The 17,264-nt window shown below is 38.4% G+C and overlaps 2 protein-coding genes across 8 annotated transcripts in view; both read right to left on the bottom strand.

The window, feature by feature from the left end:
- Positions 1-366: 366 nt before the first annotated feature.
- LOC114480878 (podocalyxin-like) lies at positions 367-8,967 on the bottom strand. Of its 2 annotated transcripts, XM_028475314.1 has the most exons (12): positions 8,847-8,967; positions 6,193-6,261; positions 5,734-5,865; positions 4,324-4,425; positions 4,156-4,239; positions 3,979-4,023; positions 3,840-3,899; positions 3,704-3,745; positions 2,603-2,707; positions 2,487-2,511; positions 1,399-1,481; positions 367-817 (listed from the first exon to the last, which is right to left on the bottom strand). In XM_028475314.1, exons 1-12 carry the CDS (start codon positions 8,899-8,901, stop codon positions 804-806), a joined length of 816 nt encoding a protein of 271 aa, XP_028331115.1. In that variant the 5' UTR covers positions 8,902-8,967; the 3' UTR covers positions 367-803. The 2 variants fall into 2 exon arrangements, with proteins under 2 accessions (XP_028331115.1, XP_028331116.1); XM_028475315.1 differs by lacking the exon at positions 6,193-6,261 and having other exon boundaries at positions 8,847-8,961.
- A 5,122-nt stretch (positions 8,968-14,089) lies between these two features.
- The window catches only part of LOC114480086 (serine/threonine-protein phosphatase 2B catalytic subunit alpha isoform), a 100,599-nt gene continuing 97,424 nt past the window's right edge, over positions 14,090-17,264 (bottom strand). For all 6 annotated transcript variants that reach the window (XM_028473900.1, XM_028473901.1, XM_028473904.1 and 3 more), the window contains one exon: positions 14,090-15,873. In XM_028473900.1, coding sequence (XP_028329701.1) covers positions 15,677-15,873 — 197 coding nt within the window. In that variant the 3' untranslated portion in view covers positions 14,090-15,676. The remainder of the gene's footprint in view (positions 15,874-17,264) is intronic.

The following is a 17,264-nucleotide window of genomic DNA, read 5'->3' as shown; positions in this document are numbered from 1 at the left end:
TTGCCCCTTTTACGTGTACAGTATTGTATTTTTACATGCTTTTTTGTTGTACAGTAAATAAAAGGTGTCAAACACACGGCGTGCGGGCCGAAAGCAGCACACGAGAGGGTTCAGTTGGGCCCGTGGAATGAAATGAAAGTGATAAAATGTGAAGAATGAAGTAATTAAACTTTAAGTGGAACACTGTGTTGTTCATTTCAACAAGAAATTGGTTCTTATCAATCAATTGTGTTCGAAACTCGTCTTTATATTTAAAATGAAGCGTCAGAACCAAAGGGTTTTTTTTATTTTGATTTGTGACATTAGCTATTAGCTTCCTAGCAAGGATTTCACTGCATGATATTTCATAAAATGGGCATCATCAGGGAAGATTTGCATGAATATCATGATGGAAATAAAAATAGAAATACTTTGAAATCTTATACACGACTACAATATATAACTAAATCAGAGCAGGAAATACATTTGAATAAGTTTAGGGTAATTTAAATAATTTAAAGTTATGACATATTTGGCATATTTTTATGCATTTGAACCTTTTTTTTTAAACTAAAAGAAATGCAATTCGACAGAATATCTAGATGTCACGTCATTAACCTATTAAAAATGTTTGGTTCAGAAAAGCTTTTTTTTAGTTATTTATCATACTTTAAGTTTGGAAACTGAACTTTAACGTTTTAAAGACCTTCGTAGCTCCTCTTTCTTCCCAGTAAAGTGTCTTAACGTGAATCTTTTTGGATCACACATATAAAAAAAGCTGTGAGAGTGATGATGCCTTCCGTAAGTTTTCTTTGTCTTCTTTTTTATCTCGCTGCAGCTGAAACACACAAAACAACACAAGAAATCAAGAGATTGTTACTTTATAAAAAGTGGTCATGATACACATCAAGTCGATGAATTCCCTAACTTCCTTTAACAAAATAAACATCTTAGAATTCCTAAAGCGTGATGTAACTTCCTGCTGAATCTCACCGTGAAACTGTCAAGTTGTGATTCCTTCACATTTATTTTGGACCACATGTTTTAAGGCAGGGTGAGGAGGATGTGTGTTACGCATGCGCACCTGTGATTGTGCGAACGTGCACACACCCAAACGCCCACAGCGCTGACATTTACAGACTGCACAATAGCCCCCGTCCAAAATAATCAGTGTTTATGGGAGGAAGTGCCCTATCTGTCAGGGCCGGCTGCTCGCTGAGGAAATATCACAGGAAACACCTTCGGGTCAAACAAGCACAGCAGCAGCACAGGCCGTACAGCGCAGAGAGGACAATCACACGCTGGCTAAACGCAGCGTGTTTGGGAAGAAAAAATCCTCACGGAGCGATGGAAGGAATGGAATAACAGGAGGAACCCGTAAGAAACCCAGGCAGGAAACAGGAGGAGAGGTCTGCTCACCATTTTCCTCTCCGCTCGATGACTTCACCCCGAGGAGCATGACGCCATCTTTGGTGATTTCAGGCCTGCTCTGGAAGGACGCGCTGCAGCACCACACATGCACACATTAATAACATCTGCTAAGGGTTGGGGTCAATTTCATTTTTTAATTACAGTTATGCTTACAATTATCCATGTTCAATTACATTTTTCCCAAATTTTTTTTTCCTTTAGTACAGTTTTTTACAAAAGCAAAGCAATATTTCTAAAGTTTCAACAAAATATAATTGTGCTTTGAACGCGTTTCCACTAAAGGTTGTTTTGCGCAGGAGCCTCGTCGTAACTCCCGTGAAATCTCATCCCGCGAGACTTCGCAGCAGGAAGATGGACGCTCCAAACCTCCTTATAACACATATTCCTTTGATGTTTCACGTCTAATGTGGCCCTAATAATTTTTTAGTATAATGCTAAGAAATGTATCAGTCCCCTCTTCTGTCTACATGTACTTTTCCATGTCTTCTCGGAGTGAAATGGTCATGTGACCAGGTACGTCACGTTTTGTGACTTGTATTTGCTGGAAAAAGTGTTTCCACGTTTCAATATCGAGTGTTTTTTCGAAATTCAGGCTTTTCCATTATTAGTTTTTATTGCGCTATTTAGATTTTGCGCATTTCCAAGGGTAATGGAAACCCAGCCAATGATGTACTCAATTACAATCAATCACAAATATTGAGCCTAAATATCCCCATAAAACGCAACTTTCCTCTTGTGTTAGCATCTCTTATGACAAAGGGACAGTTTTGACCTTTTAAAATACACTACAACAATTACCTACCATCTAATTTGTTTTTCATTTAATAATTAATGAAGAATGTGTAAGCCATAGAACTGTAACATACATGGTTTACCAGTTATGCATTTAATGAAATTATAATTACCATTTCCTGAACCCAATTAGAATCCAATTAGGATTACAAAAGTGACAGATTTTTTTCAATTACAACTACAATTATAATGAATTATCAATTACGTGATTACAACTATAATTGACCCCAACCCAGGCTCTGATCCATTATAAATCCAAAACACACTTTAAAGGTTTAACTTACTTCTCAGTTCCAGCGTCAAGAGTTTCTTTTCAAAGGAAAACACAAACATACGTTAATACCATCAAACCAACATGGAATCCATCTTACGAGAAGCTGAGATCGGGGTGGATTCATACCTTGGTGATTGTGGACTTTCTTAGATTTGAACTTGAGGATGATAGCAGCAGCAGCTCCCACCAGGAGGACAGGAAGCAGAATCCACCACAGGCGTTTGTCTGAGGCTGAAGATTATCATCAACTTATCTTAACTTAATACTGGATGTAGAGGTTTCATTTATTCAGACAATGACTGCCAACTGTCAGTCTTCCTCACATGCACCAGAAAGAACTCATAAGGACACATGCAAGCGACCAGTAGATACATCAAAGCAATCACTAGATGCATCTGAGGAATACTGACAGTTGACAGTGGAAACGTGTCAGGATATTAAATTTCCTGAAAAAAAAGTTGTCTGAACAAATGAAACCATAACATACATATATATATATATATATATATATATATATATATATATATATTTTTAGCAGTAACTTAAAAAGCTAAGAAATGGTTAAGTTTCAACATGCAATGCTTTATTTCTCCCAATTTATGCAACTGTAACAAAAACTTAAAAAAACCAAAAAACAATTAACATTTAAAAATATATATCATATATATATACAGTATATCATAATAATAGCTTAGATTTATATAACACTTTTTTCAAGGAGACTTAAAGGGCGTACAGAAACTATTATTAATTCGCACCTGTCACTCACATCAGTCATACCAGTGGTAGTAAGCTACAATGTAGCCACAGCTGCCCTGTAGCTTACTGACAGAAGCGTGGCTGCCATTTTGCCTGCACAAATCATACCCATTCATATGTGGCATTGTGGGTAAAGTGCCTTGCCCATAGACACAACAACAATGACTATACACCATAATATATATAACATACCACTGATCATACACCAGATCTGCAAACGTTTCGGTAAAAATAAACATTTAAAGATGGTAATTTATTACTAAAACTTCATCACATGCAGCAGTATTTACCTCTACAAAGTAATAACTACATTTGTTGTATTTATCTTTGTGAGTTTAAATCCTGGAAAGTAAATCATTGTTTAGATAAAGCTCATTGGTGACGAGAGCTCCTGAAGGCAGCTCACATGGTCCACGAGGGCAACCTGTGCTGGTGACCCCTGTATTAGTGTGACTGAGGATAGTTTACCTGATTTAGGAGGTATTTTCTCCTCACTTCCTGTCTGCAAACCTTTGAACAGAAGAAGAAAGAGACTCAATCCAAAACAGAGGCACACAGGAGCAGACTTCATAAAGAAATACATCATCACGTATGCTGATGATACCTCTGTCTTTGGACTCTTCTTTCTCATGTGGCTTTGCAGGCGTTGATTCAGTGTGGTGTGCTTTTAAATAGATTTTTAATCATAATTAGTCAATGCAGCAAAGTGTGTGTGTGTGTGTGTGTGTTTTATCTTTACACACCTGTTTGGGGCTTTTCGGTGCTGTCAGGTTCTAACAACTTGGTTACTATTGGAGAACAGATTGTGAATATATTTATCAGAAACAGACAAATCAATGTCATATTAAAAAAAGATGTGCTTTAAATCCTGCATAGAACAACATATGTTGTATCATCTGGTGTAAGTTGAAGCAACTCACAATCCTTTACGTCTGTCTCTTTTTGGATGTCTGAAGTGCTTCCTGTCCTGAAAGGGCGATTACCTCTCACCTCCAAACCGCCGGCTGTCAAAGACAGATCAGGAGATTTAACAGATCAGTAGATTTACCAGTTTTATGCCTTATCGCCAGAGTCAGTGAGAGGCTGACTTGTATTGGTTGTCATGGTAACAGCTGCAGATGTGTGGGTATCTGTCGGTGCTGCTGAGGAAGCAAGGGTCTTCACGGTTGAAGCAGGAGGAGCAGTTTTTCCTTCAAGGAACAAAAGGAAACAGATTTATATGGAATGAGTTTACATGGACTGGACAAATAGGAAATTTGAAGGCTAATAAGTTAGATTCTTTTTTATTCCTTTGTACACCACAAATCACTGTTAATTTTGACAGCTACTTTTGATTTAGTTGTAGTTATAGCATTTTGGCTAAAACGTGACCTAGTTTTAGTCAAAATGTAGTCATCAGGACTATTTCAGTTACTGTCTTATTTTAGTCAACTAAATGATATTAAGATTTTAGTCGACTGAATTTGTTACAGATATAGTCGACTAAAATAGAAAGCACAAGAGCTTATGCCGTTTTTAAAGATTGAATTAGCATTTATCAGCCTGTTATGGGATGCCATTGATGTTTGTAAATACACACAGATAGATTTGATGCATAAGACCACATTAGATGTCATACAAAAACACAATCAGTTTACTTCCTATTGGATCACTTACCGGCTTGTCCCGCCTTTCACACAACAAAAGAAGCTTGAATTGGATACTGTCCAAAAAAATAAACTTAGTTCTGGTTGGATTTCATCCCATGTGAGCATTATAGTTCAGGTTTTTTTTTTTGGTTCACGAAAATATTATTATATTGTATTGTATTTTCTTTAATTAGTCATAGTGACATCATTATGACTTATTTTAGTCAACAAAATGAACACTGCCACAAATTCAAGAAGCAGAGAGTGTTTTTATTTTTTCAAATTGCACAGCCTTGATTCTTGGGTATCTTGTTAAAGGTAACGGACACAAACCACCTAGAAACTGAGCTCCTCTTCTTTTAAATATACTGTTCATGTGCTGCCTGGTACGAGGCTAGTGGATGCAGAATATAAAGTGACAAAAAACACCAACAAGGACTGGAGCAGTGAAGCTGGTACCCTACAGAATAGTTGAAAAGGCTCTCCTCATTGTCACGCAACCACACTGAAATGATGCACATGCTAGCAAGCTTTAACACCCCCCAAATAACAATTCACAAGAACCGTCTCCTCCTTCCATCCATCCTGGTCTCTGTGGCCAAATACGACAGCTAACCAGCTGTTCCCTTTTAGATACCAAATTACAAAAGTATATCTATAGTAGCAACCAGGCAATCTGATCAAAAAAACACATCTAACCACACCCCATTTTGTGTCACCGCCCACTCTGCCAGTTGTAAGAGCTTTACTAAAAAAAAAAGGTGAAAGAAACCACTAACTTTACCTTGTTTTTGATGTATTTACAGGCCTTTGAATGCATAGATATGACACTGAGTGTAAATGTAAGTGTGTTGGTTGGTGTGTACTCACTGTTTTCTGGAGTAGTAGTGATGGTGGTGGGAGGAGGCGGGGCAGCAGAGGTTTTCCGGGCTGTGGTTGGTGTTAGATGTGATGTGGTTCTTGGTGATGCTGGCAGCGTTGGTGCTGGTGCACTTAGTGCTGCTGATATGTGAAGATAAACACTGACATGTTCATACTTTTTCAGATAGTGGCCAAAAAATAAATAAAAAATCATTAATCAATGCATCTATCCCATTATGGACTTGAAATGGAACTGACATGACTAATCCTTGGTGAAAGAAATATTTGATTTACTCATTAGTTATACATTGGAAGTTTTGCTTCACTGAGGCACTAAAACTCTTTATTTGACTTGCAGTTTCAGGTTCTCCTTGTAGTTGTACTCCTACACAGTAGAACCAAATGGTTTGGTATGTCTGTGCTACTGTGTGGTTTATACTCTGACACCTTATCGTCTGATGGACTGACCTGTGCTAGATCCAATTACTTCCTCAGCTGGTGTCGTCGCCTTGTGCGTCACTTCATCAGGCGACGCCGCTACAAACGTAAACACCAATCAGAGCACTGAAGTGATTTCCTGAATCTATTGTTTCAATGGCTGTGTTTTGTCCTTATCTGAGGCCAAAGCACAACATATAAAACCAACATGTCATCCAGGAATTCTGACATCTCTGAGACAAAAAACCTGTGTTGTTATGGTAAGTGTATCTATTCTTGTCCTGTAGTTGTGTATCTCTATAAATCCTGTTTGGCTCAGGTTTAAAGAACAGTGTGGGGATAAGTCAAGCTCAAGGTGGAGATTTCAGAGAGTCAAGCTGGACATCCTCTGCTTTAGGAGGAGCAGCAGAGCGAGGCTGCATCCTGTCCCACACACTCTATTGTTGTCCTGTGACCTGTGTCAGTCTTCCTGTCTTCACTCCTGCCAGACTCAATTCCATATATTTTAAGCTGAAAAAGCCGCATGGCATGTTTTGGACTTGGCCACATGTTCTGAGTGAATGAGTCTCATCAGGAAGACTGAAGTTGCTTCTCCGGCCAAAGACGATTAACGTGAGTCACAGGTTTTAATGACAAATGACACCTTAAATTAGACACAATGTTATAGTATAGTATAATGCAATATATACTAAAGTTAGTAAGTAAGTAGGTGAGTAACATTGTTTTCTATAGCACCTTTCACAGACAAAAAGCCACAAAGTGCTTCACGACACAGTTTAAAACAAAAACAGTACACAGTATAAAAGGCCAAGACAACATAAAACCATAGCAGCCCAAGAATAGCTAATTAAAAGCTTGAACAAATAAATAGGTCTTAAGTTGGCTTTTGAAGGTGGCGACAGTCAATAGAACGCAGAGAGCGCTAACCAACTAGCCAAAAGTTTGTTTTTTGGTCTTGTTTTCATTGTTAGCTACTCTAACATCTGTCCTCAATCCAGCAAGAGATTGGTCAACGCCTCCTGTACCGATGGTCAACAGGATGCGGCTTGTTGACCATCAGTAGATTAAACTGTTGATACAGAAATTCGTGAAGCACTTGAAGAGTCATGTGTAGGTAGCCTAGCCAGCCTATTTGTGTGTTTTGTAAGTTACACAGTCAACTTAATACTCAATACTTAAGACTCTTTGTGGGCAATCAAAACACTAAACCAGGTGTCAATCTCAAGGCCCGGGAGCCAAAACTGTCCCTTTAGCATTAAATCAAGCTTGCTCGACGGTAAAAAATATAGAAAAAACATAAAACATGTTGTAAATAACCAACTAATTCAGTTGTAGAAATTTCAGCCTCTCCAAATACACAAATTCTATTAAAACACAATATTTGCAGAGCTTCAGTTTTCCAGTTCTTATATCTTAACCTCAAACTGGTCCATATTTGGCCCATGAACTAAAATGAGTTTGACACTCCCTGCACACAACCAATTAGAAAACAGGCGCTCTCTTAGCTAAACAATCTTGAGCACAATATTCTACACAGGAAACACCAACATTGACACAATACAACAGCTGATCCCTATAGATTGTATATTTAAATGGTATTTTATGCTGTTATCGATCTCTGGAGAGACTGTCCTGAATGTTTTCAATGTCAACATGAACTGAGAAGCAAAAGTTTAACCTACTCATCCCATTTCAGTGGTTTAACGCAAAAAAAAAGGCAGGACACTGGATATTCAGGACTGGATTTGGAAAAATTTGGATTTAGCCATTTGAGTATATATGATAATCTGATTTGCTTTCAAGAGAATTAGAAAAGAACATGAAGTAAACCAATCACTTCTTTGTAAAACTGACTTTGCACCAGAAACATCAAGCTTCAAGATATGGTGATTCAGTAAAATGTGTTGTTTTTAGGAGTATCCCAAGCCAAACCCTAAACCACAATTAATTTAAAGAACAATGAAGTCTAAAATGATCTTGTTTTGAAAATGTCTTTCTGAAAACCAGCTGATTAGTACAGGATTAAGTCTTAAGACTTAATGATCTTTTCCTACGTGCTTCCTCAGCCTGGGTGAGGTTGTTTCCTCCAGATGTTTACCACAAAGGGCTGGAATCAAGTTCGTAGCCACTGGGAAACAATATGTGGCCTCTTGATAATAATATGTTTATTTTGAGAGGGTAATCTGTTCTGCTGTAACATCACTGAAGTGAAGATGCGGCTGAAGTGCAGACATATTTCCAGAGGTTATCAGAGAGAGAAGGAAAAGACGGATTCTGAGTGGACGTCTCTGAGGAAACTTTGAAAGTGTGAGAGTTTTGAAGCCTGCAGTGATCTTTATCGTAGCAATGACTGAAACCACTGAACAAACAACAAAAACACCGACACACTGACACTGGGACTGTTTTGACACCCACTTTTTTCAACTAGTTTTTGCCAGGAGGTTGAGGGTATGAGGTTATCCCAGTGTAAATCTTTCTGAAAAGTTTTGATGTTTTTTTCTAATTTGCTTACACAGTTTTAAATCCTGTGACTATGGACCGGCACACAATCTAGGGTGTAACCTGACCTTCAACTGGAGTAAACTGAGATATGCCCCATCAATTCTGAAGAAGATGTACCTAAACATGAAATGTAAGAATTATTATGATTGAAAGCCTTTTTCTCAAACAGAATGATGACGTACCTGATATGAGGACCTGATGGAGCAGGAGGAGGACAAAGACCCTGAGAGACTTCATGGCAGCTTTGTGCTGTTGAACCCTTGGACGTGTCCCACAGCCAGCGGTCAGTGTGAAAGGTGTCCGGGCTCTGGGCAGCTCTATTATGGCACTTCCTTTTAGATAAGGGAGGGGGGGGGGTAAATGCAATGACTTCCCCTGATGACGTAAAGTGGCTAGATGTGGAGACTAGTTCGTGCTAACCTGAGACCTTTACACCATGACTGCTGGTTTGAGAGCAAAACACCCATCACTTTATTTTCCTCTGCTCTGAACTCAACTGTTTGGAAGGTCATTGGTTAATGGTTTGGGCTTGGAATAAATCTTTCAAACATAAAACTACGAAATGTTGACGAACCTAATGTAGGAAAAAGTATTGGGATAGACAATTTAAATGGACAAACTTTTCCAATAAAGAAACATTCCCTGGCCTCCCTGTAGGATACATTCGTCCATGTCAAATCAGCCTGCAACCCCCCAAAATAAAGGTGCCAGAGACCAGGGAGCCTCATTGTACCTTAAAGAAGACAAATCATGCATTTAAATCCTTCCTTTTTTACATATAAATCATACAGTTGTGGTCTATATAAAGCAGAACTGCAATGCTTGGGTCTGAATTCCTCATTATTATAGCTCCACAGACCCCTTTTCTACCCCTTTTCTGATGTGCTTCTGAGAGCAACTTTGTTTTGGTGCTGTCTCTTTAAATGCAAATGAGACACTTCATACCCCGCCCCCTCTCCAGGTTGCAGAGGTGACACTCTGTTCAACTCCACCCTGTTCGGCCATTTTTGTAGTTTGTGGGAAAGAGATACGATTATTTAGCAGTGCAGAAAATGTTAATTCACACGTTATTTACACAATGTCAACAACGGAAGACTTGTCCATCCAGCCTGACGTGTTCGAGCCAGAGTCGGACCCGGCAGAGCGAGATGAAAATGAAGATGATGAACCTGCAGAACCCTAACAAGTGAGCTAACACAAGCACCGAGCTAACGCTAGCGCCACGAAATGCATTTTAATAGTCTTTTCAGAGACAAAAAAGGCAAAATGAAATGACTAATGAAAACTTTAGACTTAAATTAAATCACATAGGCCATATCATCAAGGATCTAAAACGAGCACACAGCGCTAACATAGGAAGTCTGAAGACGGTGCAACTGCTAATGCTAACAAAACAATGACAGGGACGTCTTATCATCACACTTTTTAGCGTTATTTACAGCTTACCGAAGTGCTCTGTTCGTCGTCTCCAAAGATAGAAGGAATTGAACCCTCAATCAGATGAAGTCTTTTGGCAAATCCTTCTTTATACTGGCGGAGGTTGCAGAAGCAGTCATCCTTGAAGTGCTTCGTGCACACAAAAATGACCTTAGCCACAGATGTGGGTACATTTCCGTAAAAAATAAAACTCAAGCAGGCACTTTGAAAAGGTTCTGATGCTGAGAGACGGTGTAATGAAGCGTGTGGGTTACTACATCCAACAACTGAACATTTTGACTTATCCTCTCGTAACTTCTGCATCCTTGAGCTTGGACTACAAAATAAAAGCGAGAAATAAAAATGGCGGATTGCTTGAAGTGTTGGGCCTGGAGTCGATGTCCTAATTTGGCAGTTCCGCTGCAAATACTGTGATGTAATAGTTCAAAAATGTAATAGAGAATAGAAAAATCGAAAAAAGATTGAAAAATATGACCAAAACAGAATATAAAGATATCAACTGAGCACCTGAAGAGACTAATTTGAACTTTTCTGTACTTCTAAACACTCTAAATATACAACAAAATACATTTAAGGTGGATTTAGCATGATATGTCCCCTTTAAGGTGGTTAACAAAGACATGGACATTGAAGAACTGTCATGTGGAAACAGGGTTGGGTTCATATAATTTAAAAAAGTAGAACAATAAGTTTTTACTGGCAAATAATGGGCATGACAAATCGTAAATGTAGTTAAATTGGCATAATAAGCATGAATTATGGTAAAAAAGAGGTTAAAAGTGACGATAGTAGGTCAACGTATGCAACATTAAGTGGCAAAAATGGGAGTAATGTAGCAAAAATGCATTAAAAGATCAAAAGTATGGCAAGAAAAAGTGATGAAAATAGGTTAAAGGTATACATTTGGTGTAGTTGCAGAAGAAAGGATAAAAATAAGCAAAAATGGGAACAAATTGTTGAAAAAATATTCTTAGTTTCTTGGAGAAATCTGGCAACCCCCTCCCAGTGTCTTGAGGCCCCAAATGGGATCCTGACCCCAAGGTTGAGAACCCCTGATATACCCAACCGCACAAAGATCCAATGATGACAAAAGCTGACAAATACCAGCCATGGCGTCTATCCATCAAGAAAATAAAATAAAACCCAATATTCACTTTAGTTCCTACACTCTAGGATCTGGTTTAATCCCATTCCTCACGTGAATTGAAGGATTATCTGATTCTGATGTCACTTTCGGAGCAAGCTTTTGTTTTCGTGGCTCTCCCAAAAAACAGGATGTGAGGGTTTACTTCCCGTCTGTGGCGCATTGTGTTCGGTTGGAGCTGCAGCTAAAATAAAGAAAGAATGGAAACTGAGGAGTGTGAGTTTTGATCTTGTAAATGTAAGCGGTTTCATTCTCATTCTAAGTGTTTTGTGCAAATGTTTGCTTTTAATGCCTGGTAAACCCAGGACTCTTTAACTCAAGCTGCTGTAGAAGTGGAGTTTACAGCAAAATTCAAGAAAATAGGAAAACAAAAAGGATCAATAGTCTACATCAATCCCAGCAGAGCTTCAAATATCATTCAGAAAGAATCTGACGTGTCCTTCACTCACGCTTTCATGATGAGGAGCCATTGTATGGGTGTCGACAGTTGTTAACCTGTTGGATGGAGAACCTTCAGGAATTATACTCCTGCTTTACCTTCATGAGAACCTTTGTGATTGCCCTTTGCTGCAAAAACACAGCTTCACTTATTCATTATATTCTTGTCATTTTGGTGCGGAAATACATGTTTTTGACTTACCAACCATAATGTGATATAATGCAGCATCTTCATGTTTACTGCCTTTGCGTGTGCTTGCTTACACCTGTTGCTAGGTTACAGTTGTTCACTCATAGGGTTCATTGTCCAATCAGATGACTTGAATAGTCAAGATTTCCAAAGACGCTCCAAGTGTTGAACCAGCAGCTTCAAAGGGAACTAAGCCAACACTATAGTGTGTGTGTGTGTGTGTGTGAGGACATTTGGGAAAGAATGTGCTCGGTCAAGTTCAATTCTTGGTAAGTTATTAAAAAAACAAACATTTATCTCTCTCTAAAACAGCAAGAAAACTAAAATTATGTTAAAATGACATCTTTACCTGATGATGTCACTGTTTATAAAGAAAAAAAACTAACTCTTTTTAGTTCTGAACTCACTCAATTTTTCAGGGGGAACAATTATTGTGTTTGAAGTTTAAAAGTTAAGTTTGCAAAGCAGAATTGAATCTGCATCTGCAATCCACAGTACACGTGGTAACACTTTACTTGAAGTTTTATACATAAAGGCTGACATTACGCTGTCATTATTATGAAGCTGTCCTTAGCATTAATCAGGTGTCATGAAGGCTGTCAATATTGTCCACCTTGTCTTTGTATTTTTGGTTTTTTACTGTTTTAACCTGTTTTCTGTACGGTGACCATGGATACCTTAAAAGGCGCCTTATAAATAACATATATTATTATTATTAGGTGTCGTTCGTTACTCTAAGCCTAACCCTACCTAACCCAGCTAGATCCCTCTACAAAACACATAATTTAGCAAATAACACTTATGACAGCCTTCATGACACCTTATTCATGCTAATGACAGCGTAATGTCAGCGTTTATGTCTAAAACTTCAAGTAAAGTGTTACCGTATGCAGTATGTTGTACTAGAACAATAATACTCTAACCTGGCCAGGGGCAATGCAGTGATCCTGAACTCACTCAGTAATCTCCCTCCTATGATCACACAGTGGGCCAAAAGACACAAGCATCCACAGACTTTCAGCTCCCTGTCCTCTGCACAGAAACAAACAGATTCACTTAATAATGCAGTGTAATACAGTGAAGAGTTGGTGAGCAAAACAGAACAAATACTTTATTTCTATCGTAACACTTTAAGCTTTTACACTGCTGGCATTTACTGCCATTGATTTAGCATCAGAGTACTGATGGAATTTGGGGTTAAATTTGTTCAAAATGTTATCAATTGGTGGATTAATTGTCCAAAAGAATCTTGCGGGAATTACAAAGCGGAAGTCAAGGAAACTTCAAAGCAATCAGCAGACGCCTCTGATGAAGACTGGCAGTTGACAGTCAAAACATGTCAAGAGATCAAAGTGGAGTTAAGTCCTAAGTAAAAGTTGTCTGAATAAATGACACCTTAACATACAGATTCCTTGTCACTTGGTCATAGGTACTTGCATGGCAAAAAACTAAAACTTTGTTTCCCAAAGAAAACGCAACTATGCATAATCTGAGCACCTCAGAGTAAGTATAACCCTTTGGAGTGAGTATTATTGATAAAGTAAACTGTATTCATCGTGACAAACAGCAGGCATTCAAAAATGTTCCCATTCGAAGTAACTGTCCTTTGATGTCACTTGATTTCAATGCAATTTTGCCAATTACTGAATAACCGTTACATAACTTACAAAAAAATGTCAGAAAATAGTGAGTGTGAGAGTGTCATTAGTATTCTGTACTGTGGGGCACCCATAAAACTTGAAAACATTTTGGGGACGAGTTATTTGACAAACAACATTCTATAAAAATAAAAATACTAACAAAGTACTTGGAAAACAATAGTGAGGATGTAAATAAAAAAAAAAACATACAAATATAGGGATTTATTAATGCAATAGAAGGCTGTGGCAAACAGATTTTTAAAAAGATATAAATATTAAATATGTTTAGACATGTTTTCCATTAAGAAGCAGTTCATAAAGAACCGTTATTACCATAATTTTGTACCCTCGTAGGAAATTGAAGCTTGTATCTTTAGTAAATCTATTCTTAGGTGTTGTGATTCACTATCCCGAGGTCAAACTTCACTATTGTTTGGTTAAATTTGCAGTAGAAGTTGAGAACATTCAATAGGAAACACCTTTGCTGAGGAATTGTCAAGAAGCAAATTCCTGCTTCACTTGGACGAGGGATCTTTTCACTCAAAAACAAACGGATGACAGACGCAGTTTTTCATGTCAGGTTGAAAGTCATGCACATTTTTATTGAACAGTTATATAAAATACTTTTCATAGTTGCAGGTGCATGCCTCATCTGCCGAGAGTTTTGAAGTTTAAATTACAAAAGCAAGGCTTCATGTCGTGTAGTGAATTACTTGGGCACTTAAGCAGGTCTTAAAAAAGATCTAAGTTTTATATAGATTTTTTTTTTTGTTTCATCTTAAAGTATTGAGCAGTATCAAACCTGTAACTGATATACAAAGCAGAGATCCAAATAATAGTCATAGTCATAATAATAATAATAATAATAATAATAATCAAACTTTTGATCAAAGTTCTGTGGCACGTTTACAAAACAAAACCGATTCACCTGTTAATATGACACAAACAGCTAATCATGCATTTTGGAGTTCCACGTTACCACACACCTCACAAGAATTGTCAAACATGCGTAAATCGGACCGTGCGCACGTACAGAGCGCCGCTTAAAAATATGATTTCTCATCCATCGTAGATAATTAAATGCTTCAATTACAAAAGAAGTTGAAGGCATAGAGCGTCATGGTGTTATTTGAAAGTATGCAGGTATACATTTCCAGTATATGTTCATCACTAAAGCGCAATATATTTCAAAACAGGCCTCCACAGCCAAGGTATTTCCATTTTCTATCTGTTTAGATTTTTATAAAACATGCATAGGCAGACACTTTTAAGTTTATTGTACTCTTTTTTTTTTTCTTTTATACACAATATAGGTCTCTATTTTTATTTGTTCGCAATACTTAAGAGGAAAAAATTAACACTCACTTCCAGCAAGCCACGATAAAACCTATATAACCCTTTTAAAAGAGACAAAAATAAACATTATCTGCAAATGATAGATGGTACGTATAATTTCCAGTTATGAAACTCAAGAAAATAGGTTTCCATTAGAGAGTTTTTTTTTTTTTTTAGCCATTATACAGAAAAATCAGGTCAAAAGCACACACCAAAAGAACCTGAGGTAAGCATAATATGTACAAAAACCATAAAACGTCCCATTATTTGGCATTTTGACAACATTGCAACATTCTTTTTTTTTTTAAGACTGCCTAATTAATTTCAGAGCTATTTTAAAAGAGTAGCAAAAAAAAAAAAAAGTTAGCAATAAATAGTCCTTATTTAGTTTGTACACCCTTTATATGTTCAAAAACATGATCTCATGTTCCGTCCTCTGTAAACGTAGAATAACTAAGTAAGAAGTACACGGATTTTCCGTATTTCAGCGTAAATGAGCGGATGAAGGGTTCTCCGAGAAAAAGAAAAGAAAAAGAAAGAGAAAAAGCATCCCCGTTAAGATCTCTCATGCGGTGGTGAGGAGACGACCCGGCGCCTCTAGCGCCCGTTTTCACGCAGATTTGACTAATATTTTAAAGGCAGCTCCAAAGATGAGTGAGTGAGCTGTTACGGTTACCCCCCCCTCCCCCCGCCCACACACACACACACACACACAATCACACACGCGCACACACTAATCCACTCCACTAGTACACCCCCACTCCTCTCGTTGGGTTTGTGGGCCGAGACGAGGCCTGGTGTGTTGGAGGGAGCGTCTCCCAGCAGCCTTCACTGGATGCTGCTGCTGGTGCTGCCCTTGGCGTCCGTGCCGTTGGTCTCAGAGGACAGAGCCTTGTTGAGCGAGTTGAGGCTGGCGTCGGACGGCAGTGCATCTCGCCTCGGCGGCATGCGCTCGTTGATGCGGTCCAGGCCTTTGGCCTCCTCGAAACTGGTGATCTTGTGCTGAGGCGAGAAGCCTTTGATGGCTGTGGAGATGCGGGAAAAAGAAAAAGAGGCAGGAAGGCGAGAATGAGGAGCGACAGCGTGGAGTGTGATCTCTCCCTCACTTTATCTCCATATTTGATAATGCCCTTTTCTTTTTTTTTTTAAAGTAGCCTCGATTGCCTGATTTAGCTACACAGTTATAGGGATTTGATTGAATAAATGTCAAACAAAAAGTGTGTCACGCTGTTGTAAGAATAGCAGCATGAATCAAATCAATGAGCCCTGGCCTGATAACAAAGGGATCCTCCACTGTTTTTCACAAATGTGGCTTAATCTTTGAAATGTACTTATTAGAACATCTATGCCTAACAAAACACATCATTTTGCACCATATTCATTTTTATAAACCTTTAAAAATGGGGCTACTTTACCGTTTTAGAGCCTGTGTTCTGCCATCTTGAAATCACGTGATTGATGACGTCACACACCCTCGTTTGCCTGCCTTTGCATACCCCATTGTTTTCTATTGCAGTGAAGCATTCAGCCTGCTTTTTAGATCATTTAGCAGCTTTTTTGGTCAAAATGTCAATTTTCGCTGCTTTTGGAGGCTCTAAATCAGGGGTGTCAACCTCATTTTAGTTCAAGGGCCAAATTGGAGTTTGATCACAAGTGGGCCGCAGGTTTTAGACAGTAAAAAGGAACAACTTCAACATAAATGTGCCCAAGTTTGCACTTTCAGTTATAAATTAGACATTAAGTATAGCAGGCATCAAGAAAATCTAGGCAAAAAGTGACTTAAATACTTAAATGTCTTTTGATTTATTTATTTTTTGACCAATTTTAATTTTATTTGGGGCGATTTTGTGGAATAACAAGAAAAATTGCAGAATTTTGAAACAGCAATTTACAACTGAATTATTTGGCAATTTACACAATGATTCATGTTTTTTCTGCCTTTTTCACTTTCTCCAGCGGGCCAAATTGGATGCGCTGAAGGGTCAGATTTGGCCCCCGGGCCTTGAGTTTGATATATATACGCTAAATAATCAGAAAAAGTTAAAGATGTCCATGTATCCCCCTTTGGTTTACCGAAAGAGGATTAAAAAAGTTGTGATCCGAAAAATTATCTTAATGGCCGCAGGGGGCCACAGTCCCGAGACAATGAAATAGAGAAAAAGAGCTCAGTGTGCTGACACGCTCTGGTGGCTGAAGTTAGCAAGTAATCACGACTGTTGAAGACGCACAAACCCTGAGGATAGAAGTCCTTTCGGGTGGGAGTCCTTTTTCACGTCACAACTGTTTAAACCAGGGGTCCCCGATCCTGGTCCTCAAGGGCCACTATCCAGCATGTTTTAGATGTTTCCCTCTTCCAACACACCTGATTCAAATGATGAACTCATCATCAAGCTCTGCAGAAGCTTGATAATGATCC

This window comes from Gouania willdenowi, chromosome 18 (genome assembly GCF_900634775.1).
Source record: "Gouania willdenowi chromosome 18, fGouWil2.1, whole genome shotgun sequence".
Classification (NCBI taxonomy): domain Eukaryota; kingdom Metazoa; phylum Chordata; class Actinopteri; order Blenniiformes; family Gobiesocidae; genus Gouania; species Gouania willdenowi.
This window is presented reverse-complemented; position numbering and strand designations above follow the sequence as displayed.